The 25566-nt window shown below is 42.5% G+C and overlaps 1 protein-coding gene across 3 annotated transcripts in view; it reads left to right on the top strand.

Moving 5' to 3' along the window:
• kcnd3 (potassium voltage-gated channel, Shal-related subfamily, member 3) overlaps window positions 1-25566 on the top strand; it is a 98978-nt gene that overhangs the window by 65232 nt on the left and 8180 nt on the right. For all 3 annotated transcript variants that reach the window (XM_035159727.2, XM_035159726.2, XM_035159725.2), the window contains one exon: window positions 15537-15705. In XM_035159727.2, coding sequence (XP_035015618.1) covers window positions 15537-15705 — 169 coding nt within the window. The remainder of the gene's footprint in view (window positions 1-15536; window positions 15706-25566) is intronic.

The following is a 25566-nucleotide window of genomic DNA, read 5'->3' as shown; positions in this document are numbered from 1 at the left end:
CTCCCTGTAGCCTGCCCTCTCTTCTGCTCTTCAACCCACCCTCTGCTCTTTCTCCCTCACTGCCAGATCAGTCAAGGCTCAATCAGACAGAATCAATACATGAAATGTAAGAGTAGGTCAGCTGCAGCACCCTCTCTGTGCCACACTACATCAGAGGACCTTGCCCAATAGCTTGGTCACCGTTTTGACAGGCAATAAATCAACAGCTCATGAAGTGTTTTTGTAATTTTTTTCCAAGTAAGTTTTTATTCCACCCAAACTATATAAACTACCCAATGATTTTTTTGTATTCGTGTGTGTTTCTATGTAGAAAGCTCAACATATATTATAGACGTCTCTGATCTGAAACTGTTTAAGTTAAGTGCTGGTCACACCGTTTGCTGCTACACAGGTGCTGTAACACGAACCCGGCCCTCATTACACGTCAGGATACATGACCAGCTGATTCGCACATCAAAACCTAACCTGGCAACCCGACACTACACCGACACCCACCTGAGGACGTGCTGTCAGACGCCGCTGCGAGAGCGGCACGGTCAAAGATCAAACGGGTGCGCACGATTCGCACATTAACCTACATCTCCATTCTGATTTGATAACAAGGGCCGGTCATTGAGGTGTAGGGTTGCAGTGTGGGACGAGCCCTGCCTGGATATAGGCTTACAGGAGGAGCTGAGATGTAACTTGGCCCAGCACTAAAGGGCCAGCATGTCGGTTCAAAGGCTGCCCTTATTTAGCAAGGGAGAAATGCCAGGGATGAATTAGTGATGTGCTGGAAAGCTCCAGAGGAGTGGAGAGCAGGGGTAGATAAATAATGTCCGTCATAGTACAGTAAACATTGCATGTGGGTGGGTGCATATTTGTGTGTGAATGCATGGGTGTGGGTGAGGTCATGCATGCGTGTGGGTGTATCTACTGTGCTGTACAGTACATTCTTGCAAAACTGTGCAGCACATATTTACAGTGACACTCGACAGCTTATTTCTTGCACCCACACAGCCAAACAAAAACACCTACATGCACACTCTTTCCACCTGTCTGTGCTGCCTTGTTTGGCTCTCTTTCCTGTTGTGAGTCAGAGCGTACACACACATACACACACATACAGACACACACACACATACACACACAAGTGACAAATTCCATTAAAGCTCAGAGCACTTTTCCTGTATGTGTGCACAGACTGTCTGACATTTGGTCTGTGCCCCGGGGGCTTGTGCACATCCATTCCACCCCAGCAAAGAGGCCTGTCACTGGGCCTCCTCTCTCCCACAGGTGGCCTCCCCGGAGCTCACCTGTTATCTCTCTGCCTCCAGTGCCTGAAGCTTTCCCTTGACTGCCCAGGGTGCCCCCTCTGTTGAATAGCACGCACGCACACACGCACACACACAGCAAACACATGCCAGTCTCGCCAGGCAGTGAAATAGGACAGGAGGCTGGGCTGGAGACACCTCTCTTGAGTCTCAATGATGCCCTAGTTTCTGCAGCCTACTTTTCCTCACTATCGCACACATCCAGCCAGGCAGCTACCTTCATGCACAAACACTGATCCATACTGACAGGCTGACCGTTGTTGTTGTTACAGGACACCTAATATGTTCATTTCTAGCTCTACATTTTTATTCTGTGACACCCCTAGAGTAAATTTGTGTGATTCACAGTGCGAAAAATAAGTCTTTGGTTATCTCCGACGCAGAAATCGAGCCTCTTGCTGAAAAGCACACTTTCTTCTGATTGGACGAATTTCTGGAAGGGCCCCCCACGCTTTTGAGCACCGTCTCATCCTCCAACACATGGGGAGTTTCTGAAAGCAAATTGTAAAACTACATAAGTAATTAGTTTTTTTCATTAAAACTAAAAGAGAACATAACTGATTGGAAATGTCAACTTCTTAAATCCATCTACATCTAATAGCGAATTGGATCCAGATTATGAGAGTGGACATCCAGAGCAACAGAGATTACCGCAGGATGCATCTGTCAGGGCATTAGGCCCAATACCTGCTTGTGTGACATAATGATCTTTCAATCTGAGTCCATATAGAAACATTTTCTCTATACGCCCCTGTTAAAATTGTATGTGTGGGAAAAATGTGCTAAAATGCCAACTGAAGTGTAAAATATCTACTGTCAGGAAATTCAGAAAAATACTGTTGCTTGATTTTGCTGTTGGTTTTGGGGGAATATTGATGTTTTTGCGGATTGACCGGTGCATTTGATATGTATAAGAGCGTTTGAGGTGCTGCCCATTGAAGCCAGCATTCGCTCTTTTCAGTTTTACCCCGTTAACTTTCCACGGATAGACATGTCAATTTGAGATGACGTGCTGTTATCTCCAGCGCTCCGACTGGACAGCACATTGACCAGACCAAAGCGGATTTAGAGGCACCAGCCAGCTCTTGTTAGCCGTATTGACCGCCCCTCCATCCGACTTGGTCATAGATCAGTACAGTCGATGCTGCCATTGTGCCGGCCACTGATGAGACGAACCATGTTAGCCGTGTTCACAGTCAATAAGTCAGGCAGCGTAAAACAGTGTCTGATAAGCTCAGACTGCGCCGAGCCAATATTCCTGGCCACAGATAAACAATCTGACAGAGACATCTTTGATTCAAGGAGAGATGAGCAGCAAATTGTGTGCATCATCTCCGGCTCCCCCCTGAATTCCCTCTCGGTGATGGAGTGAAATCGACCCTCATTGGACGTTCGTCTGCCGTGTGAAGTCAAATATATTTTAAACTATGTTTTAACTCTGCTCGTTTTAAACCAAAAAAAAGTGCCTCTGAAGTTGTGGCTGTCAGATGAGTGCGAATTACACTCAAACCAAATGGGCTGAGTGTTCACCCCTGAAGAGTCAGATCGGCGCTGAATGCTAACCGGGCTGGCCCCGCTACCTCAAATGTGTTTTTCTACCACTAATGGGTAATGTAGCCCCGCTCTAATGTAACCTGTTGCTGATGTTAATGTAACTGCTGTGACATGGCACTCTGTAGGCTGCTCAGTGATGCTGCACTCACAAGGCCCCTGTGACAACAGGCAGCGTGAAAGAACTGAGGCTGAAATAGAGCATGGATGAGAGGATTCCGGGATTTGGGAGGAAAACTATGAAAAGTATTGAGGAACTCTTGGTAATAAAAATGTTAATTATGTTTTAGCTGAGACACACTAGTATTAGGTCCAATTAAAATGGAAAAATATCTCAAGAATAAAGTCGTAATATTACAAGAATAATAATTTTCTGCCTTGTGTCATGTTACAGTGGGAATATCAGAAGATCAGCAGGTCGTCTTTGTCAAACTGAGGAATCTTGTTAAGTTATAATTTATTATAGGTTTCACAGTTCGTTTGGCTCATCAGCATCACATTACCATAAATATCAGAACTTTAGAAAGATTGCGCTAGAAATTGCTTCTTCTTTGGAGGAGGAAATGTTTGGTTGTGGTCGATTGCATAATGTTGGTTACATCTGTGTGATATTCAAAAGAGTTTCTTAGTTTCTCAAGAAACAATGTGACTGGTTCAAGATTTTGCATCCAGTGGGAGTGGAACTCCAGGGAAGTACAAATTCTCCTTGCTGCTTATTCCCTTGCAATATTATGACTTTTTTTCCTTTAAATTACTACTTTATTCTCGCACTATTACAGAATTATTCTGGAAATATTTTCCTTCAATATGGTCGTAATACTCCGTCGTAACATAGAAATTGGGAAGAAGACTCACACAGACCTCCAAGTGCACAATTTACTCATTTGCCTTCTTCTCACACTACTCTAGTTTTTTTTATGGATCTTTTTTAATTGATTGGATAAGGCAACAATTTAATCAGCAGACTCCATGAGCTGCAGGACGTGTAACATGGAAAATGGCTTCACCTGAGGATTCGCGTGGGAGCACGGGCACGAACACTGGTCCAGAGCTTAATGAATTTACATCTCCTTTTGGGAGAAAGTTCAAAAGTTCAATATTTCAGTGAAGTCAATCATTCCAGACTTTCTGCAACACCAGGGCCTCTGAGAATGTATTTCTTAAATTGAGTTTGTTGGCACATCTGGCCACTTATTGACACGCTGACATTGGATTGGAGCTGTGGAAATCTGGCAGCATCTCGTCGGCAGAGAGCTGGACCAGAGGATGAGGAAGAATTGTAGAAAAATAATTTGTATCATTGCTGGGCTTTATGTTATTGTATTACAGTCGAGTACGAGAAATGAAAGAGAGCGATATATAGGGGGACTGAGTGCACACAAACACACATCTGCATATAAACACAAACAAAGTCACATGGAGGCAGGACAAAATGAATGCACTCATTCTGTTTTAGAAACCGCACACCCCAATAGGAAATGGTCGGGCAAAGTCAAACAAATCCAATCACTGTGACTGTGGGAGGCAGAGTAGATCTGACGTCCTGAAATGTGCCTCACTATTCTCCCTCCCTTTTCCTCTATCAATTTATCTCTCCTCCCTCCGTCTCATTTGGTGTTTGTCTCTGCAGGGGTCACCCCCGCCTCCCTCAGCAGCCCTCCCCCACCCCTGGTTTGTTAACTTCTCGCTGCAGTCTCTGTTTCCACATTTGCGTTTCCCTCCCTGTCTCCCTTCCTTTAATTTATGTCTTTTTTTCCTCTTCCTCTTTCTTCCTCCCTTTGATCCCTGTGTGATATTTGCACAGGGACCAGCCAGCGGGTCACCTTACTGCTATGAATGTGCGCTCGCTGCAGAGTAGAGACGACCCCCCCCCCCAAACTCATGGGCCCTGACCTCTCTCATTCTCACTCCTCTCAGATCCGGCCTTATCTCTCCGCACAGCCTCTCCTCTTTTCATCTCAGAGCTTTGGTTCCAGCAGGGGTCAAGCGTGATGAGGACATGGATGGACTGGGCTGAGGTGAACTGGGACCATGTGTTAAACAAACATGTGAAAGAAACAGATTAGATTACAGATGGATCAAAGTAGCCGCGGGTAGAATTACAACCAGTCCCTGTAGGATTGACCTGGATGCAACGGTGTCTGTCATGTTGATTTGTCTTGTCTGTTGTCCATGCATTTATCCAGGTGTTCTGCCGTAGAAAAGTGTCAACTGATTACTTTTGTCTGTGTGCTAGTGTTCCACTACAGCGACAATGTGGAAAGCGATACAAATCAATTTATCCCCGCTTTCGTGCCGAACATCAGAGCCTCGCACGGTCTTTAACAGCAACGTTTGTTGGTAAATCTGAGACATAAGTGTCAGACATGTCTGCAACAATGAAGCAGAGCTCACATGCACCAAATGAATCACGTATCCCAGGAAAAAGACCTCTGTGGGGACCAGGCCAGACGATATATGACCCTGATCGATCGATCTCAAAGGCGCAAACCTTTTGTTTGATTATGATATGAAGGCAATACTTATCTAGTCGTTGAGATGAGTAATTACAACCCTGGACTGATTTAAGATGGAAAGAAATTGATTGGTATTTTATTGATCATGTGTTGAATTACAAAATGTGTTGATTAGCTGATAAAGTAGTATTTTATTTTGAAAAACGGTTTACAGGACTCACGGAAGTAGGAATAGCGGTAAAGAGAAAGAAAACTAAAAATGTTAGTTGCTAACATACACTGTTTTCTCACTGTCTTATTTTACTTGTATGTTAGCGTCAACTGACATTTGATAAATAGCACTTAACATATAGTACAGTAAGGGCTAATGGGAATGTCATTAGATTAGCATACACCAGTGTACTTGACAGAATCAAATATTAACCAGTAATGGTTCAAGATGATGACTGAACAGAAATAGTAGATTCTATAGCTTTCATCCTCTGGGGACCAGAAAGATTCATGGCAATATACCCAATGGTTGTCGAGATATTTCTGATCAAATAAACAACGCTCTTCAGTCTTTGGAGCTATGGCAGGAGCATGGCTGAAAAAATATGGCCTGTAATATCTCTATATTGATCTGTCATAAAAAATTCTGATGTATCGTTTGTGCTCTAATTGTGCGGCAGACTTTGTAAATGCTGTCTCGTTGCTTTTCGTTCTCTCTTCATCTCTCTCCTTAAACTGCTGACTGCAGTCTCACACACTCCTGGACACACAAAAAGCACTGGAGTTGTGCAGGTCGTTGTTGTGAAAGTTGTGTCCATATGTGCCTAAACTTGTATTTTGCTGAGATCATTTCCCAAATTCAATCATTAATCCAGAGATTGTTATTTCAACAAAGTGCTGTTAATTCCTGTCAGCCGCTTAATTGAACCGCATATCAAGGTAACTATGCCCCAGCACCTCTCTCCTCTCCTCTGCCACACTGCTCAGTGTACCCTAGCTCACAGAGATAGATGGGCTCCTATTTCAATTACCAACAGCCATTACTGGTTTTATCCATACATCAACCCTCGAGGGCTTGAAAGTAAGCCAGCACTTGTAGAGACATGCGTTTTATCAAGTCTGTGTACATAACCTCCCTCTTACAGATTATAAATTACCATGTGCATGTATGTGTGCACACGTGCAGATTCACATCTGTCTTAATGGTAGTACTTTTTCTGTGAAGTAGACAGTGTGCAGGCAGGCAGTAGTGCAAGCTTCAGGGACTTTTGTATCTCAGATGTAATTCATATTTAAATGTTTTTATGCTCCTTCTCTTCTGGTAATTGTGTTTGCACTTCCTGGTTACTCTTGAAAGTGGAGTCAGTGAGGCGTTCTGTTGATAGCAGTCTGGTAATCGCTAATTACAAAGACAGGCACATACATACAGAAGCACACAGACGCTCACACACACACACACACACACACATGCTCGCACACAAATGAGCAAAGGTTCACGCAGTTTCTCTGGCTATTAATCACTGACATCCTGGCAAGTTAATGTCCTCACGCTGCTTAATGGGACTCTTCTAGAAAAACGACATCTCTAAGAGCACATGTAGCTTTCCTAAAACATGTTAATTGAGTTTGCCGTTCGCTGCTCTAAGTTTCTGGAGCACGAGAAGCTACATTTTTTTTAATAGGGTGAAGAGTGGGTGGAGCTCTGCTGGTGCAAGCCAGTGCTAACCACCAGTTGCTGAGATAAAAACTCCAAAATATATTTTCTATTCAAACTCTAACCCTCCGTTAATACAGCACATCAGAAACAAGCTATAAACGCAACACTGACTTATTTTTACCGTTTCAGTTTATATGGCAACATTGTTGGCTGACAGTTGCCTTAAAATGTTAGCAGACACCGAGCAACATCAGCATTTATGTGGAGTCACTTTACTGTGTGTCTGATAAATTGAGTCTAGTATTTTCTCTCTTTTTGCTCCTTTTTTGGTCTCCACCATGTCCTAAAGTCTTTAGCTGCCAGATTCTCCACTTTGTTCATCAACAATTTGCCAATGAATAGTGGCTCGCTATTGCACAGCACGTCAAGAACAACTAGCGACACCTTTCTTTTGCGAGGCCAACGACTAAGTAATAATCACAGTCTCTCCCATGCTGTGAGGCATATACAGCTCATTAGACAACACTGGTTTCAGATAAGTTCTTAGTATCGGCTGGAACCTCAAGCTCGGTATCGATATGTGGACTGAAATGTCAGATTGGTGCCTCTCTAGTCCATTCCAAGTCATAATGTTGCAACCTGGATGTGCGTTATGGAGAAATGGTGGCAATTCCTCAGTGTGATTCACTGTGTGATTGGTTGGGAAGTGAGTGATGATAATGACCTTTCCTCTGTGTGCAGTGCAGTGTGAGAGTAATGACCTTCACTTTATCAACTTATCTGTGTATTTCTTTCTCCCATCCCATTTTCATCCTTTGACAAATGTAAATCAGGAAATAACCCATATGTCTGCCTCATGGCACATTCTGAAAGACTACGGGGTTGGATTCAGCCAGAGTCCTGCAAGTGTGATAGCTTTTGTGTGTCGATGAAAAAGAAAACACTGACATGTGATTTTTGTTTATTATTCTGACTATAGCAGTGCCCATTATGAACATACCTGTTGGGAACTGCACTGTTGTCGGTAGTGACAACATCACTTACTTTGATGAGACCCAGCTGCTGCTGCTGCTGCTACACAGCACTGGTTGCCTGTTTATTCAACGCTTATCAATATTGAATGAATCACTTGTCCAAATCGCACCAAATCTGACACTTGGGTCAAACCGGTGTGAAACCGGTAATATGCACAGTTCTCCACACACAAACAGACAAAGGTTTCTGGAATCAGTAGATGTAATTCAGCAAATCAACAGGTGTACATTTCCATTGGCTCAACGGCTCATAGGGAGAGTTTTGTGAAATAGTTCTTTTACCATTTAGCACAGATGAATAATTGTTGTTTGCTCCATAAGAGGAAACATATTACTGCTGCTGCACCAAATACTAGAAGCATAAACAAGATGTAAGATCAGTTGTAACAAAGATTTGCAATGGGAACAAGCCACTTTATCCAACCGCAAAGCTCTATGACAGGAACTCAGCAGTCATCTCCTCCTCTCAGTGTCTGTAATCCTCCTGTAATGTGGCTTTTCATAACAACCACAAAGTTTTCTCTATCTAACCTTGTTTTTGTACTGAGGATCATCTCAGACGGAAGTACTATTCTTGAACCCTTTCTACTTTCTCAGTAAGGACACTTTTTAAGCAGGAGAGTTGAGATTATTGTAGCTCCAGTGTATCTGATTTCATCCTCATTAAGAGATATTTTCCGGCATATTTAGCCAAACATATTCTCCCCTTTGCTTATTAGCATTGACACTATCAGAATCTTGTTTCTGCTGTTCTCATATGTAATGTTTTTCTTGTACTCTCGCTTCTTTATCTTCTTCTCTCTGTCTCCCTACCTGTTGTTTCTCCACCTACTTACTTCCTCCTCTCCTGCGATGACATTTGTGGTGGTGATTTTAGATAGTTGTCCCATCCCCGAAGAGCAATGTGTCATCAGAGTTTCTTCCATCTGAGTGAGTGGCCATGAAATGTCAGATGAGAGTACAGATGGGTGAATGGTTGAGGGTTAGAGGCCTGGAGAGACAATCTTTCACTCTGCTGAATCCAAAAGAGCTAAACTTCATTGGCCTGTGACAGGTTCCCAATAAAAATGGAACTCGGTTACTACTTATGGATATTTTTATGAGGCATCATCTTTTATGGCCACTGTTGTAACACAATTTTTTCAATCGACCTCAGCTGTGGATATGAATTTTTAAATACGCTGAGGTACCATTTATCAAAGTTCATCCATTTTAAGTCTAGAGCAATATTATCATAATGATAATGTCATATTCTGAATTTATTTGATCAAATAATTAAAGTTATCAAGCTAATTCTAAATACATGTACATAATGAAATGTCTGTATGTGGTCTGGAATAGAAGCATTGAACAAATAAATCTAAATCTTAATAAGCTAATCATAGAATCTTTCAACGAAATGAAATCAGAATTCATTCAGAAAAGGAACAACTTGACGTTCTTTCTATCATGTCCCAACACCGCTGTAGAAGGACGATTGTCTTTCACTTGCAGGTTGCTTTGTTTTCATCTAAAAATGTTTTGCTCCCTTTGCCATCACCCTCCTAAAAATAAAATATTTGCAAGCAGGGATGATTGACAAAGATGTCGTGTCATTTTAGGAGACCGGAGCCAGCTAGATTAGCAAAGTAAATCATATTGCTCAAGTGTTGCAGATGGTTAAATGTGACTTTTCACAGTGTGCATTGTGTTGTTGTTTACTTTCCATAACGCTGCAGAAATTACAATAAATTACTGAGACTTCCCCACCCTGCGTTCTGCACAGTCTGCAAAACTGATATTGATATCCAACATCGAGGATCAGCAGGTAATAATTAAACATTGAATGCGTTTTGAGAGCAGTGCCTTTGTATTGTTAAGACTGTGAATTAAAGCTGATACAGTTTTAACAAAAATGTCAATACTATGTATTCAGAATAACAATAACGTGAAACCTTTATGTTGGCATCAACAAGCCCTGGACACTACAGCCTGTTATTAAAGAAATACAGTATGGCAGATGGTGGCTATATTTGTTTGTCATTCACTAGTAGTCTGCAAAGCTAAAGTCATTCAGGCTACTAACAAAGAAGCTGTGGTTCAGACAGACGTCCGTTTTTAGCTTTGTGATGTGAGTTGAGCATTTGCTACAGTAGCTCTCCATGGTGCTGAAATCTCTCAGTAAACCTGCTGTTAACTGAAGACCTTGGTCAAGGTTCTCCTCCGGGATTAAATATAGACCGAACAATACTTCCTATTCAGAATGGTTCAAATGAACAAAGGTGCCTCTGAAGGACTGATGGACAGCAGGGCAGCTGTGGGAGTTTTTTATTAATTGCACAAGTTAGATCCCAAATTGCTCAGTTGTGTTACTGACGAGCACCGTACACACACATCAAGATATCATCTATGTGTCTTCCGCCGCAAACTAAAAACACATCTCTTCCGACTATACCTTGAATAAAAAATTAAAATAGTTTAAACAAAAAATTTTGTAGCACTTAAGTGGCACTTACTTATAGCACTTTGTAGTTTGGCTTTCTTGAAGAAAATTGTACTTTCTTGATTCTTGTTTTTCTGGATTTGTACCCTAATGGTTGAATGCACTTATTGTAATTCGCTTTGGATAAAAGCGTCAGCTAAATGAAATGTAATGCAATGTAATAGTTGTGGATTGATATGTGTAATATGCGACCAGTGTGCCCTGGCTGCCCTTAATACTTGTATTTGTGTTCACATGACAACTTTCAACACAAGTGTCCACAAACCTCACACTCTCTCAATGTTAGATATTGACCTTGATGATGACTGCAAATTCAAGTTTTATAATTATTATTTCCATTATCACTTAATGTGATCATTATTGTCTTGATTAATCATTTTGTCATGGCAATGAAAAGCAGAAAACGCACATTGGAGAAGCTTTCATTTACCAGGGACTTGGCATTTTTTGATATTGTATATATTGTTGGTCAACTAATCGATCATCCAACAAGTAATTTCAGCTGTAAATGTTTATGAATTTGTAATTTTAAAAGTAGATAAAAATCTATAATATCATTTTGGATATTGATCAAGTAAAGTGATCCCCATCCAGCCTCCACTGTTTGCTTTAGCTTCATTGATAACGCCATAACTTTTTGTTAAAAAAAGATTATTATTATTACAAATGATTACATTTGTTCCATGTTGAACCTCCTTAAAAGAAGCGATGCTCTTTGAGCTTCTTCGCTCAACATGCACATATTGTTTTCTGTTATTTTGTGTTTGAGTTCTTGCTATAAACACACACATACAGACTACACATACACGTGACACATGAAGTAGACACACAAACCAACTCACTAACACTGAATTTACTGCCACCTGCAGTAGGTGAATTAAGTCCTCTCGGGGTTCAATTCACCGCCAGGGATTGTGGTCCAAACTGAATCACTTAGGCTGTTTCTTAAGGGAAAAGGGGAAAATTGCAGAGAAATCCCATGGGATTGGGTCTGTAAATGGAGACCCAGCCTTCAATACTTTATAGCCTCTCTCTCTCTCTCGCTCTCTCTCTCCCTCCTTCCCTTTTTATAGAAGTTTCCTATCCTGAACATAGTCTATCAATAAATATGGCAATGTGATCTTGCCGTACATACATAAAAGCGGTTTATGATCCACAAAGTGAAAACAATTTCCAGCAATCAATATTTACTCAGCTCAGAGCAGTTAATCTCAATCTTGTTTTGCAGTTTTTAGTTTACCCATACAATAACAGGGACGAGGTCAAACCTAGTGTACAGCTGCACTGTGAATGGTCGAGCGAGGACGTAGTTGAAGACTTTTCTGGAACCGCAATTAGCACATTAATGACGTGCTAATTGGTTTCAGCCCTTTATCTGTTTCCACATTAATTCAATCAGACATTACAGGAAGCTGGTTTGTATAATGTCTGAATAAGCTGGTTGGAACATTTTCACACATACAGCCCCTCCGGGTAATGTGTGGAAAAGTTCAGGGTTGCAGTGCATACAAGCAGCCTTTGTCTGCCACTCGAAGCACATGGCCTTCATGTGGGTAACAAACTGTTGCTCCACCCGTCGGCCACTCAGTGAACTGAGTAGATGCCAAGAGAGGTGTTGCTTGTCTACTGAAAGTCGATAATTTCTTCCAAGAAGTCCCCACATTTGTCCCAAGGTACCGTTTTGGGTAAAAAAATAAATGTACTGAAGGGGTCTGAAAAGTCAGTGAATCTAGCGACAGATGTGCTAAGTTGGCAAAACTGCCTGTATATCCCCCCTGAATGTAATAGAAACTGTTCGCACCAATGCATCTTTGAAACACCAAATGGCCAGTGGGGAAATTCAGCTCGTCCAACAATTGTGCAACCTAATCACAAACTCAACTCGACTACACACACATGACCACGATGAACACTCAAGGATGTAGTACTGGAAAATAAAAAGTTCTTTATAACGTGTATGAACAGAATTTGTTTTGTGTTACTTCTGAATGACGGTTGGGTGGATCAGTGAAAACAGAATGTGAGGGGATGAGCTTTGCACTCCATGACCTGACATGACGTGACCGGCCATCATCACAAATCTGTGTGTCTGTCAGCCCTCAGACCATCTCTGATAAGTCCATCCATCACGTACCCTCACAAGAGCACTCAGTCCTCAGTCCTACTCAATAACCTTCCATCTATCCTTCCCAGACTTTATTAATATAACCCGCAGAGACCCGGCCCTCCTTTGATGGGATGTGACAACACTGACCGAGGACTGACCTGCCCACCTGACCTGTTTGTGTGTAGTTGTGTGTGTGCATGCGTGTAAAGGGTTTGCGCATGCACCTTGCATTTGAACCTCATAGTCATATTTGAGTGTGGGAGCAAGTGGAGAGAAAAAAAAACTCATGGGTGCACATCTGTTGAGTAAATATCTCATCCTTCAGTATACGTCCTTCCTCTGTTTATCCATCTTCTTCCTTTCTGAGACATTTACCTCCAGCTTGTTTCACCACCTTCGCTGTCGTCTCGCAAAGTCAGAAACAGCCTCTGCATCAATCCAGGCGGGAGGGAGAGAAATGACATCTAACCTCGCTTATCACATGCACACACACACGCACATGCGCAGCCTCACACCACTTATTAGAGCTTTCTCTTTCTTTAATGTACGCGAGCCCCGGCTTTATCTCGGTGCCACGTATAATGGCCCAGAGATGGTATCATCAGAGATGGACCAGCTCGACTAAATGGGAGCCGCAAATTGACTGTAGTATTCGGAGAGAAGGGCCTCTATCTGGCAATCTGATAGGATCCCATTAAAGAAGGCTTGCAGATGAATATGATTACCTTTTAATTTCTCCTAATGGAAACATCTTCTGAAGAGGGGAGGAGATGAAATGTTTGGTAGTGATAGAGCCTTTGTACCACTGATAGCATTGTTATTGCCTAATTTGGGTAAAAAGGCCATTAAAGTTCTTGGAAGAGACAAATGTTCTCTGTGAGTATCCTCTCAGTTATGGCAATGGACCAGCGGTTCACTGTGTGTGGGCAGTGCTTTGTTTTATTGATGCAAAAGCCACCCTTCACTTAAATGGCCTCATATTGGGATTGTATTTGCCAAAATATGTGACTAATGAGGATGAGGTTTCATCTCTTGCTGCAACTCCTTTTCCAAAATGAACTGAATGAGTTTGTGTGTGTGTGTGTGTGTGTGTGTGTGTGTGTGTGTGTGTGTGTGTTGGTGGTTCATGCGTATGTGCATTAAACCATTGTGCGTTTTTACCATTTCCAACGGACTGTGACAGAAGTGCTTAATTAGATTATGAAGCCACTATCGTGACAACTTCTTAAGCGGATTATTGTTCATTTACGGAGAGCCTCAGAGGGACTGTGCACCAAGTCTTCAAATAACAATCAGTGCGTCTCTCTGTGATCTGTCAAAGTGAATGAATTTGATGAGCAACATGTTTCTTGATATATACAAGACTCTGCATACTTGAAAAACATTTCAGGCATTGAAAGCGTTCCTCTTGCTGTTTAATGTCATTACCACTCAAACAGGCTTACTTCACTGCTGTGAAACATGCTGCTTAAACAGGACCCAATGTAACACAGCAGCACTAACATTTATGAAGATTTGGGTTTTTATATATTTTTAAGACTTTGTATAAATATGATGTGAGTTTACACCTCCACATGTTCAACATACCAGTTGTGTATCCCTGCATATGCATGGGAGTCAGTTTTTGCATATGCACACGTGCCTGGCAGCAGTAACATGTTGATTGACTAGATCTGTGCTCTGCCAAGTCTATAGGGGCCTATAATATACATTACAGATGCATCAGGGGGCCAATGCCAAATGCTGCTCCGTCCTGGTGTTGTTAGTATTCATGTGAAAATGTGCTTTTCCATCTGTCACGCACTGGGTCACAACGTTTATGAAGGATCGAGGGAAAAGTGGAATATTCAGGAAAAAATGCACATAAATATGAGATCAGACACGTTTTTTTCCATTTGTGAGTTTATATAAATGTTATAATCTTCTTTTGGTTTAATAAGAATGGTACCTATATGTATAATTGTGTTTACATACAGTTTTGTCAGCTAAATCAAGCTATCAATTCCAAATGAAACAGACATAAATTGTCTTTATTCCTGTTTGCACTTTTCACAAATCCTCAGGAATGTATAGGAAGGACAGAAAGACAGAGGTGTCTGTTTATGTACTAGCAGGATGAATAATGCCGTATTGCCTAGAGGCTATTTGTCTCAGGCTTATTTGCAGTCTGACTTTGAATCGGTTCTAATAAATTCAGTCGAACTTCTTATTTAGCTGGAAAACAAGAACAAATTACCTGCTCTTTTTACTCATGAATAGGAAATGAACACCATTAGATATAAAGGTTGCTTTTCCAACTTAAGTCACGCACTTTTAGCTTTTGAAGTTGTTCTCATATGTCTCCCGTCTCTCCCCCCCCCACTGTTGATTCCTGCAGTGCTCCTTCTTCCTTGGGAAGAAAAGGGATTTCTAATATTGTTACTGTAATTGCGTTGTCTGTCTTTGAGCTGGAGATGGGATTGCTTTTGACTTGCAAATATTTCAGATCGAATTGGGCTAAATGGCTTTTGGGAAATGTGCCTGGCATTCACCATACCTTCCTCTTTCTCCTCGCTAAAGGTTAATAGTATATCTACTCTCAGTGAATGAGTGTACTGTTCCATTCAGACAGAGAGAGGGTTTGCTAGGGGGCTCTCTCTTTTCTCTCTCAGGGCGGGATGGGGTTCACAGGTCAAGCTTTATTCTGGTGGGGATGAACTCATGGAGAAGCCTAAAAAGAGAAACATGAAAGCCTTGTACAAGAAGAGTGAATGGGCAGGAACTTGGGCCGGTGATGGGGTGTGTGTGTGTGTGTGTGTGTGTGTGTGTGTGTGTGTGTGTGTGTGTGTGTGTGTGTGTGTGTGTGTGTGTGTGTGTGTGTGTGTGTGTGTGTGGCTACGAGGATGAGCTACAATTAAAGACAATGACTAAATTCATTCTCTCTTTCTTCCTTTCACCTCCTGCAGGTACGGAGACATGGTTCCTAAGACGATTGCGGGGAAGATCTTTGGCTCGATCTGCTCTCTGAGTGGGGTGCTGGTAATCGCCCTGCCTGTCCCCGTCATCGTGTCCAACTTTAGTCGCATCTATCACCAGAACCAGAGAGCAGACAAGCGGCGGGCGCAGAAAATGCAGGTGAACACAGTTTTATTTACCTTCAGCTGGGCCCCAGAGGGTCGGACCTCCAGGCCTCCAGCCCAGAGGGGAGCTCTGACGTCGTTTCTTTCCCCCCAGATGGAGGGACTACACTGGGTTCATATCTTCATTGAGACTAATGATGATGTGTGTATAATGCATATTCACTTCCAGTACATTCCCATTAACGGGATGTGTGTTATACATATTCAATGAGTATCATCACATTTTAATGGCCCTCGTCCCTTGACATGCATACCTATACCTTGACCTTTTCACTTTGTGCTGCATTAATCATTGAGTTTTAGAGGAAAACTTGCTCTTTACTCAGAGTCCGACAACAATGGTGTGTTGCTTGAATTTACTGCTGTTTGCAACCTAAACTTTTATTCTATGTAGCTCAATGATTGAGATTCAATAAGATAGAGAGGCAGAAAATAAGAAAATTGTCAAGATATTGATGGCTGATCTACTTTAAGAACGTCTTATATTCAATCAAGCTGCACCAAATTTCACACACTTATGGATATCAATCTCCTTAATGGGCCTGATTTGTTTTATCAAGATCCATGAAATCAATAAAAATGCTGAAAGATTCCTCACAAAGTTAAATAAAGTGAAAAGAAATTCCTTGATCCACCCCCTGACTGGAATCCCCATCAAGATGGGAAGACTTCTTCCCTGACCCATACTGCCTCCTTCCACCAACTTTAATAGGAATTCATTCTGTTGTTGTGGACCTCACACTCATTCTTGGGAATGTGCTACATCAGGAACGCCTTGAGGGAATTTCAGCGCAACTGACCCAAACAAATGGTCAAGGTCACTGTGACCTCACTAAGCATGTTTTTGAGAATACCTCAAGAATTCCTCTGTGAATCATGACACAGTTTCACACAAAGGGTGAATGAAGTGGTGATGTATCCAAAAGGTCAAAGGTCAAATCCACTGCGACATTGTAACATTCAGTAAAACATTTTCTGGCTATTTATCAGCTCCATAGCACAGCAACAAATTTTGGCAGACAAACTGTGAGGCGACAACTATTAAAAGACACTAAAATATACACTATATTTTCTCAATCAGCTTCTTACTATGGGTAAAGAGGTTTTACATAAACATGAATTATCTGATAAATAGTTATTTATAATTTTTACTAATGATTTTTAAAGTTGCAGTTGTTTTCTAATTGATTTAAAGTGAGTGGGACTCAGCTGGAAAAAAATTCTGAGGTGAACTAGGATCAGGATTCAGCAACATTTCGTCAGGGTTTAAGAAGCAGGTGGACCCAAAAATGCAGGAGTGAGATAAGGTAACAAAAAGTGTCCTTTGATAAAAGGCAAGGTTCTTACAAAACCCAAAGTCCAATAAACAGAAAAACACCTGGGAGGAAATCAAAAGGATTGCAGAAAGGGCTGAAGTGAAAAAACATGGAAAACACTAGGAAACACAAAGACTCACAAGCGAAGGATCTGAAAGTGAATGACGTAAGACAACAAACTGACAAAGGGAAGCACAGAGACTTATATACACAAGGGAGGGTTGGTTGAACTCAGGTGAAACACATGAGGAACATGTGCAGACAATCATAGGGGTGGGAAACAGGACAAAGACAGGAAGTTAAGGCAGAGACACAGGAGGAGTAGAAACTTCAAAATAAAACAGTAAACACAGAACAGAATGAAACAACTGAACACAAACCTAAACACAAGGAAACACAGGAAGAGTTAATAAACAAAAAGTCCATCATCAAAATAACGAAAAATCCCCAAAACTCTTGATCTCAGAGTTAACGAGTTAAAGTCTAGAGTCATGACACATTTAAATCAAAACTTGATCAAAGATGATCAGGAAACAGTCTCAGAGAAACCGATTAGCAGATCTTTGAATGTTCAATATTTACAAAAAATATTTCACTTCTTCCAAACCACAGTATCTCTTCAACTGCAGAGCTGCTATCCTGAGGCCAGTCTTATCCTAAAATCTCAACCCTGAAATGCCCGTCAGAAGAATTCAAAATGAGCAGCATTTCCTCTCTTCACACGATTTTCTCTGTCGGTTTGTTCTTGTGAGGAGATTTTCCTCTAAGTACAAAAACCCACACAGGCTCAAATGCACAGATGGATTATGTAAACTTGTGTTTTATCTGTGGAAGGAGTAAAGATCTTTATCTTCCTTCAGGTAAATAGTTCAGCTTTTACAGAGCTTAAATCAGGGAGCGCATAAAGGACTAAAGATGCCGAATGAAAATATATAAAATAATATCTTTTTCTTAAGGATTAAATCAGAATACAAAAATGAATGTAAGTTTTAAACTATTTCTGCTTCAAACTGTATTTATATTATAGTTATATCATAAATTATACTTTAAACTGCTGCATAAACAAAATAAACACCCCTGCAGTTTCCCACAGGTGTAGAATTTACTTGTGGTGGTGGGTGACGCAGCGTGTGACCGGTGTGCATTTAAAGAATCCTGCAGTTTAGAGGGGGAGAGTTTAACACAGCTTATTTTCTGCAGCTACAATTCACAGAAACAAATAGGCTGTCGGTATGTGCCACAATTTATCAGTGTTCCCTTTGGTGAGTTTTCATCTACGTGGGCGGGGCCAAACAAGTCCTGGATTTATAGGAAACTTTGACCTCTAGAAAAAAAGCGCTTAGTTGTAAACACCAACAACCACAACAGAGGTTTACATATATATACAACATACCTACTCACATATACAACCAATATTGGCAACACCTTTAATAACAATTGTCATTACTGCTCCCTTCATCTCTGTCTGACATTTTCTTGGTCTATTTATGAATATAGGCTATACCAATAAAATATGAGTGATTGATTGATTGATGGATCAGATTATTTTTATTTTTATTATCAACATTGGTTCAGAGCCGTGATCACATTGTCATTGTTGTTGGGTCATCAACCTTTTTGTGGCAGGAAAAAAAATATATATAATACCTTTTTATTCACATGCTCCTAAATACATTTTACAGTTTTTCAGCTGCGAGGAAAACGCTCACGCTGTGGAGCCCTGCTTCAGACCTTTAAAAGAATAATGTTGTTGTGTGTCCACGAGCATCAGCGGGCACACACACAACTCTGGGCTGGTTTGAGGCCAGGCCAGTTTGTAGTGTGTTTGTTTGGACCTGGCAGACATGCACACACTGACACATATTTTCGGAGACTGTTGCCTGCTCTCATCGCACCTCTAAGCTTTTTCTCACTCCTCGAGCTCATTTTCTTCTCCTCTGCTCTTTCTCCATCCCCCCTTTCCCAACCCGCTCTCCCCCTCTCCCCCTCTCCCGCTCTCCCGCTCTCCCCCTCCCCATCTCCCCCTCTCTGTGATTACTGCCATCCATCTCTGCACATGCTCGCTGGTTGTAGTTTAAATCTGTTTAAAGCCCTGCAGTTTGACCGTGGCCTGACCGCCGCCCAGACTTAACTAACCGTAACCTTGTCTGCCGAGAAAGACTCCGTGTAAAGGAACCAAGTGTGTGGCAAGGAAAAGGGACGCAGAAGGGGGCGGGTTAGTGGAGGACGGTGGACAGGAGGGAAAGCGTTGGAAAGTTAGGGGAATTATCTGGATTGAAAACAGGTTGGAACCAATATACTGATGTACTGTTGACACAGAAAAGAGAGAGGAGCGGTGACAAGGAAGGAGGGAACAGGGGAGGCAAAGGGGAGGGTAGAAAGGGAAGGAGAGCTGGAGGCAAAGTGTGTCCTAATGCTGTGTTCTCTCCTGAAATAGCCATCACCCAGATGAGGTGCTGGCTGGAATGAAGGTGTTTGTGTGTGTCTGTCCATCTGCTTATATGTATGTGCATCTGTTTGACTGCATGGACCTACATCCCTGTGAGTGTGTGTGGGGTTAGACACGCGTGTGCATCCACCTCACTTCCTGGCAGTTTCGGCCCGACCATAGTCTGTTCCACCTTCCTGTGTGTTCTCCACACGCCGCTCGGTACCAGACGTGCACACCTCCAGGAGCGCCGAGTAACTGGCCGGCGTAGCATGACGGTGCTGTCGTCATTAACCTGCACTGAACGACTCCCTCAGGCACTTGAATGCCTCCCTGGTTTGCCTGCGGTGAGGTCAGCTGTTTGCTCAGGCACCCATACATCCAGCGGATAGATTTTCTCCATTTTACAACAGCATGACTCAAACCCTTTATTACTGCCTTCATGGTGATATTCCACCTGGATACCTTGATCCTTGAGACGGATATACCCACGGCAAATCAAGGTGCCAAGGATGATGAAGCTGTATGTTTGCAAATGTGACATTTTAAGGATATTTAGGAGGATGCAATCTGTCTTTAATTATACCACAGATTCAAGTGTTTCTTAGCATTTAAGCTTTTGTGAGTATGTCTTGAATTAGGCTGAATATCGTGCTTGCTTGAGAGGTTGTTAGCGGAAAGGGCTCATTTCATTCCACAGCACACAAAGCCGTCAGTCCATCCATCTCTGAAACATCTCAAAAACTATCAGATGGATTCCCATGAACCTTGTACTCATGGCTGCCTGAGGATGAATCCTAATAACTTTAATCATCCCCTGACTTTTCCTGCTCACCCCCATGAAGCTGATATTTGTGATTTGACCGAAAAGTTGTTGTCGGCTATTGGGTGGATTACCCTGAGATTTGATGCTGCTGCAGCTTGCATGGTTCGAGATGCTTACTGTAGAATATAAAACCAGTGAAATAGATTTTACTGCCCTTTGCAGCAACTGCTATTGACATGTGTTCAGCTCAGTGCAGCCCAGCTCATATTAATTTAATGTTCTTGGACTCTAGCTGGGCAGACGACAGTATGTCACACTATGAGGATGGTAACCTCGGTGTGGCTGGTGATGATAGAGTCATTATTGTTGTATGGGCTGCTCTTCATTGGCTAATTACAACTATTTAATGCCCCACCCAAGCATTATTCAGACATGCCATATCCTTCAGTACCCCATTACTACCCTATACATAATGTACACTGTTCTTTAATGCTCCATAACCTGAACCAAACATGACCTTCTCAGCCATTAAGCCAACCATTTAGCAAGTGTCACTGGTCATTTACCATAGCAAAACGTCCTGTGCTCAGCATTTATTACCTGCACGTGGTTGTATTTCACAGAAAATCCATTGTTCCTCGGACCATTTCTTAGAATAAGGTTATGTTTAACTGAGAGTAAAATCGGACAGCCGTTCAAGATTGCCTTTCACAGTAGTTAAGCGACGACTGGAGAGCAGACGGAGGAGAGGGCGGGGGAATTATTAAGGGTGGAAAGTGCAGCACTGCTCCCTCTGCGTTCTCCGGCCCTCTCTGTTCACCCCCACTCCCCTTACACGCTGTGCCCCATCCACATCCATCTTCGTTCAGGTCTAATTGTTTGCTGTTCTGGGCTCCCATTACAATTATCCATCCATCTGGGTGGTGCAAGAGGGACAGCACCTGATGTGTCTCACTGTACAAAGGAGAGATACATGGTGACACCACAAGTCACTGTGTGGCCAGACTGAACCTACAGCTGGGACGTATTCTTCATCCTGTTTCTCTACAGTCTTCAGTGTCTTTAAGTGATCTGAAACACAGATCTGCAGGGGGGACTCTTTAGTTGCTCTGCAGAGCCTATTTGCATACAGGCAATGATATCCCCAGGTAGGTCTCATTACAAATTCAGATTATTGCACCTTAAAGAGGGCAGGATTTAAATGGAGAAGCACAAAGGGCAAGCGATAGAGAAGGATTAGAGTGGTATTAAAATGAGCTGAACTGCTTAGTGTTTCCATTGTAGGCTGCATGATCTGTTCTCCTGCCTCTGCAAATATATCCGTAAAGTTGGATTCGTGCTTGATGCAACATTTCAACGTGAGCTCCCGACTGCAGATAAGATTTAGATTTTGTAGTTCAGTGTTGAACTTTGTTCTTCACGCTTTAATTCTATTCCAAGAAACTGTTTATTCTCATTCATTATGAAACTATCGCTTTATTTACATCTTTTAAGGTGCTTTCAGACACGCACTAAACTCCGGCTAATATCCTGAAATGATCAGGCTGTATGCGAGAACGCAAATGTACAAGTATGTTTTCTGGACATTCTCTGGAGTTTTTTTCTGCCAGCCCCAAGGTGAAAACTCTGGAGAGTGTCGGAGTGAGCCCATGTGAGAATACAGCGCGATCACGTGGGCATGTAGATGACATGCGAAAGACACACCTATTTCAATATAACATTAGTCCTTTCCATAGAAACTTCTGCCCCGCACTGAAAACTTTATAACATGAGCAGGGGAAGTTCGCAAACTTTGCGACTTTACAATTTTTTAAACTTCATATACGGGACACGGGAGACACTAAAGTTACGAAATGTTTTCGCCTAATGTGTGTTACAACGTAGGAACAAAGCCTAAATTAGTGCGTTGTAACATATTAAGGGACATAATGTTTTGAAAGGCAAAGACAAAGACAAACGGTGTCATCCCTCTGACATTGTCATCAGATCACACATATGTTTAATTCCCGAAGAGCTGTGACTTCCTGATGCAACATTCATGATCTGTACCTTGAAATGTGTCCGTCCCATTTACATAAACCGGTTGGTTCTCACGTGGGAGTGGAACCTCTTTTGTTTGATGGAGGAGTCTTCTATAATTCAGTGAAACACATATGATGTGAACTACCCTTGAGTATACTGTAGTCTTTGATCATGAATCTAGCCTCTGTTGTCGCGCTGCAGAATCTATAGCTCTGCATTGTTTGTTTCCCTTTGTTGTTCTTGTCTCATTGAAAATTTCTGTTGCCATCTTTATTTTACTACATTGTCCTTTTTTGCCACTTTGATATGAAATCTTCCTGCGGATGGAGCGACTGAATTTTGTCCTCAAAATTAGTAAATAACAGAATTTCCGTCCGTTGCAGTTCATGAGCTTTACACTGGCTCCAGGCTGACATGGAAGGAACAAAACAAAAACAAAAACAACCCCCCCCAACACACACACGCACACACACACACCACCACCCCTCCTCCTGCTCCCTTTGCTCTAAATCATCTCACTATTGTTTTTCGCCCTCCCTCAGAAGGTTGAAGTCAAAAGGTTGAGATGACTTCTTGCTGAGAGTGTTTTCCCCCCAACTAGACAATCAATAAAGTCTGCACGTTGCAAAAAAAAGTAGTAGACAAAGCGTAAGGATGGAGGAATGTTGACAGGGGACTTCACTGAGGAGGGTCAAGAGTCGTGCCGTCCTTAAGAATGACATCTTAAATACCAACATGGCTGCAGCTCGTCCGTACTTTTCTCTATGATCAAAGGTCTTTGTCTCTGAGTGGTGTTAGTCCGAGGTTAAGCCGCCTTTCCTACAGAGGCAGGCAGGTCTCCGCCGGTCCGGGGTGCCGGAGGATTTGATTTCCTCTATCCCTCTCTCTCTCTCTCTCTCCTCTCCTCTCTCTCTCTCTCTCTCTCTCTCTCTCTCTCTCCCTCTCTCTCTCTCTCTCTCTCTCTCTCCCTCTCTCTCAGCTCTCTCTCTCAGTTCTCTCCACTCTCTCTCTCTCTCTCTCTCAGCTCTCTTTCTTTCTGTGAGTGTGTGTTATCATAAGGCGACATACCTCCGAGGATTTTACTGACTTATTTGCTTGTGGCAGAAATGTCAGCATGTATAAAAGCAACTCTTCAGTTGAGCGGCAGGTGCAGAACAAAATGAGACTCTTCCGTGGCCATTTGTGTGTGTGTTTGTGTGTGTGTGTGTGTGTGTGGGGGGGCTTTCTCATCAGATGTTCTCCCCTCTCACTTGTATGGTTCAAAGGCAGGCCTGAGGCAGAACCTAATCTGGTCTCGCAGCTCGAATGCTCCACTTTTTCACTCATCCAAATTCTATACAGGCAGACTGACAAGGCTGCAGCTCACAAGGTGCTGTGAATTTTTTAACTTTTGCTTTCAAGTAGGAAAAAATTTACTTCTAACAAAACTCCCTGGAAATGCTCGGTGAAGTCATGGGAGCTAAGTGGATATGTAGCGTTTTTAGTTTTTTATAATTTGAGGATCCCGCAACTGGAGGCACATGATGTTAAAATGAAGCATTTGTGCAGACTTGCATCCTATAGCTATAATCCGTAAAGTGTGATTGATCCTAAACTGTGGCTCTGTGGCGGGAAGAACAGAAACAAAGAGGAAGAACAGGGTTTGGATCAGTTTACTGGCTCATGTCAGTGTGAAAACATCTGGACTGTTTCAAGCAGTGATATTGAGCATCACACTCATCACCAGCCGGTGTTGGATTATTTTGAATTTTGAAAAGCTACTAAGTCAAAGTCTTTGGAAGCGTATTGTATTCACTTGAAAAACTGAAATTCTGATCTGTTGTTTCTGTATTAACGAGGTAGCTCAGAAATCCTAGTACCTTCCGTCTGAACAATCCGGTCCTGAGGTCCCTGCGCAAAGCAGACAAACTAATAACAATGCCATCTTTGTTCCTTAAAGACACAAGAATATCTCAATTTCTCAAACCCAGTGGGCAATTTGTGGGGGAGCTGATACCATCCTATTTAAACCAAAATGACACAAAATTTGAACGAACACGGACGACGTCTTTCTTTTCTTCGATATGCTCTTCAACATCTATCAACTCCAACAGGATCCGCTTAGTAACGCTGGCCATTGTTCCGAAGCAAACAGAGATGCCAGAGAATTTGTATAAAAGCGGACCAGAAACCGGAAAACACGCATTGACACTCTACCACCTCTAGTGTTTCAGCTGTGTAATTGCAGCGCCACTCACACTCACCTACGCACATGAATGCTCGGCCCCGTGTGCAGGCTACGTGCGTATCTACAGCCTAGCTTCAACGCAGATTAATGAATCGGCCTAAAGACAGCAACTTGCTATAGACATCAAATTAGCTGCCTACTTTTTACTTATGCCAGCTTCCTTGGCAAAGCCTCCTTATCGATCCTACAAACACGAACATGCATATTGTTCATGTTTTTTTGATATGAGTAGAAATACATTTAAAAAATATGTTCAGATTATATTTGACTGCAGGTAAGCGAAAAACTCCAATTCTTCTGTATGGTAACACGGATAGAGCACTTTTCCCTCGATGTGCTTTGTGTGTCAGTGCCTTGTAACTTATCACATGGTCCTCTGTGCATGTGTAGGTGTTAATGAAAGGCCTGTGTCCATGGTTTCCTTTGCCCTCTCAATGATGCTTCAGCAGCAATTCCGGCTCAATCTGTCGAGCGGGGGCTCTGCCTGAAAGGACACACAGATGGGCCCCAGACACAAGCGCCTGGGTCCCAGAGGCCCCGGGAACCTATCAGAGAACTGCAGAAGTAGATTCAATCTAGCAGGACATGTTCTTAACATCCCCTCCATTACCCCTGCGCTGCCTGGCAACCATCGCCACAGTCACACGCTCCTGTTTGCGTGGTGGCCCCAGAGAGACGATCCCAGTGGCTGAACACAATGTCAGAACATGAAGAGGGGTCACCCCAAAGGCCTGTGGGATTGCTGTGCCAGCACAAACGTACATAGGTGTTAGAGTGCGAGGGCACACAGAGCTGGGGAGAACTTACCAAGCAGAGAGAGGGCAACAGAGACAGAAAGATGGAGGAGAACAGGAGAACAGCAGAAAGTAAAACTTGATTTTGTGCTGTCGATGCTCCAGAGCGCAGCAGATTGGCCACTCTTCACATGTGCGTTCACAGGCATTGTTTATCTCCCCTGCTCCTCTTTACGAAATCCCAGCGTGAGCTACCTGCGGGTCAACAAACATTACCATGTTGTAAATGAAACTCAAGTCCGGGGATGAGCTCGAATTACCATACATTACCATACTCTCACTGAGCCAGGTACCTCTGCTGCA

This window comes from Hippoglossus stenolepis, chromosome 6 (genome assembly GCF_022539355.2).
Source record: "Hippoglossus stenolepis isolate QCI-W04-F060 chromosome 6, HSTE1.2, whole genome shotgun sequence".
In the NCBI taxonomy this organism is placed as follows: domain Eukaryota; kingdom Metazoa; phylum Chordata; class Actinopteri; order Pleuronectiformes; family Pleuronectidae; genus Hippoglossus; species Hippoglossus stenolepis.
The sequence above is the reverse complement of the archived record's forward strand: the minus strand, read 5'-3'. Positions and strand labels throughout refer to the sequence as shown.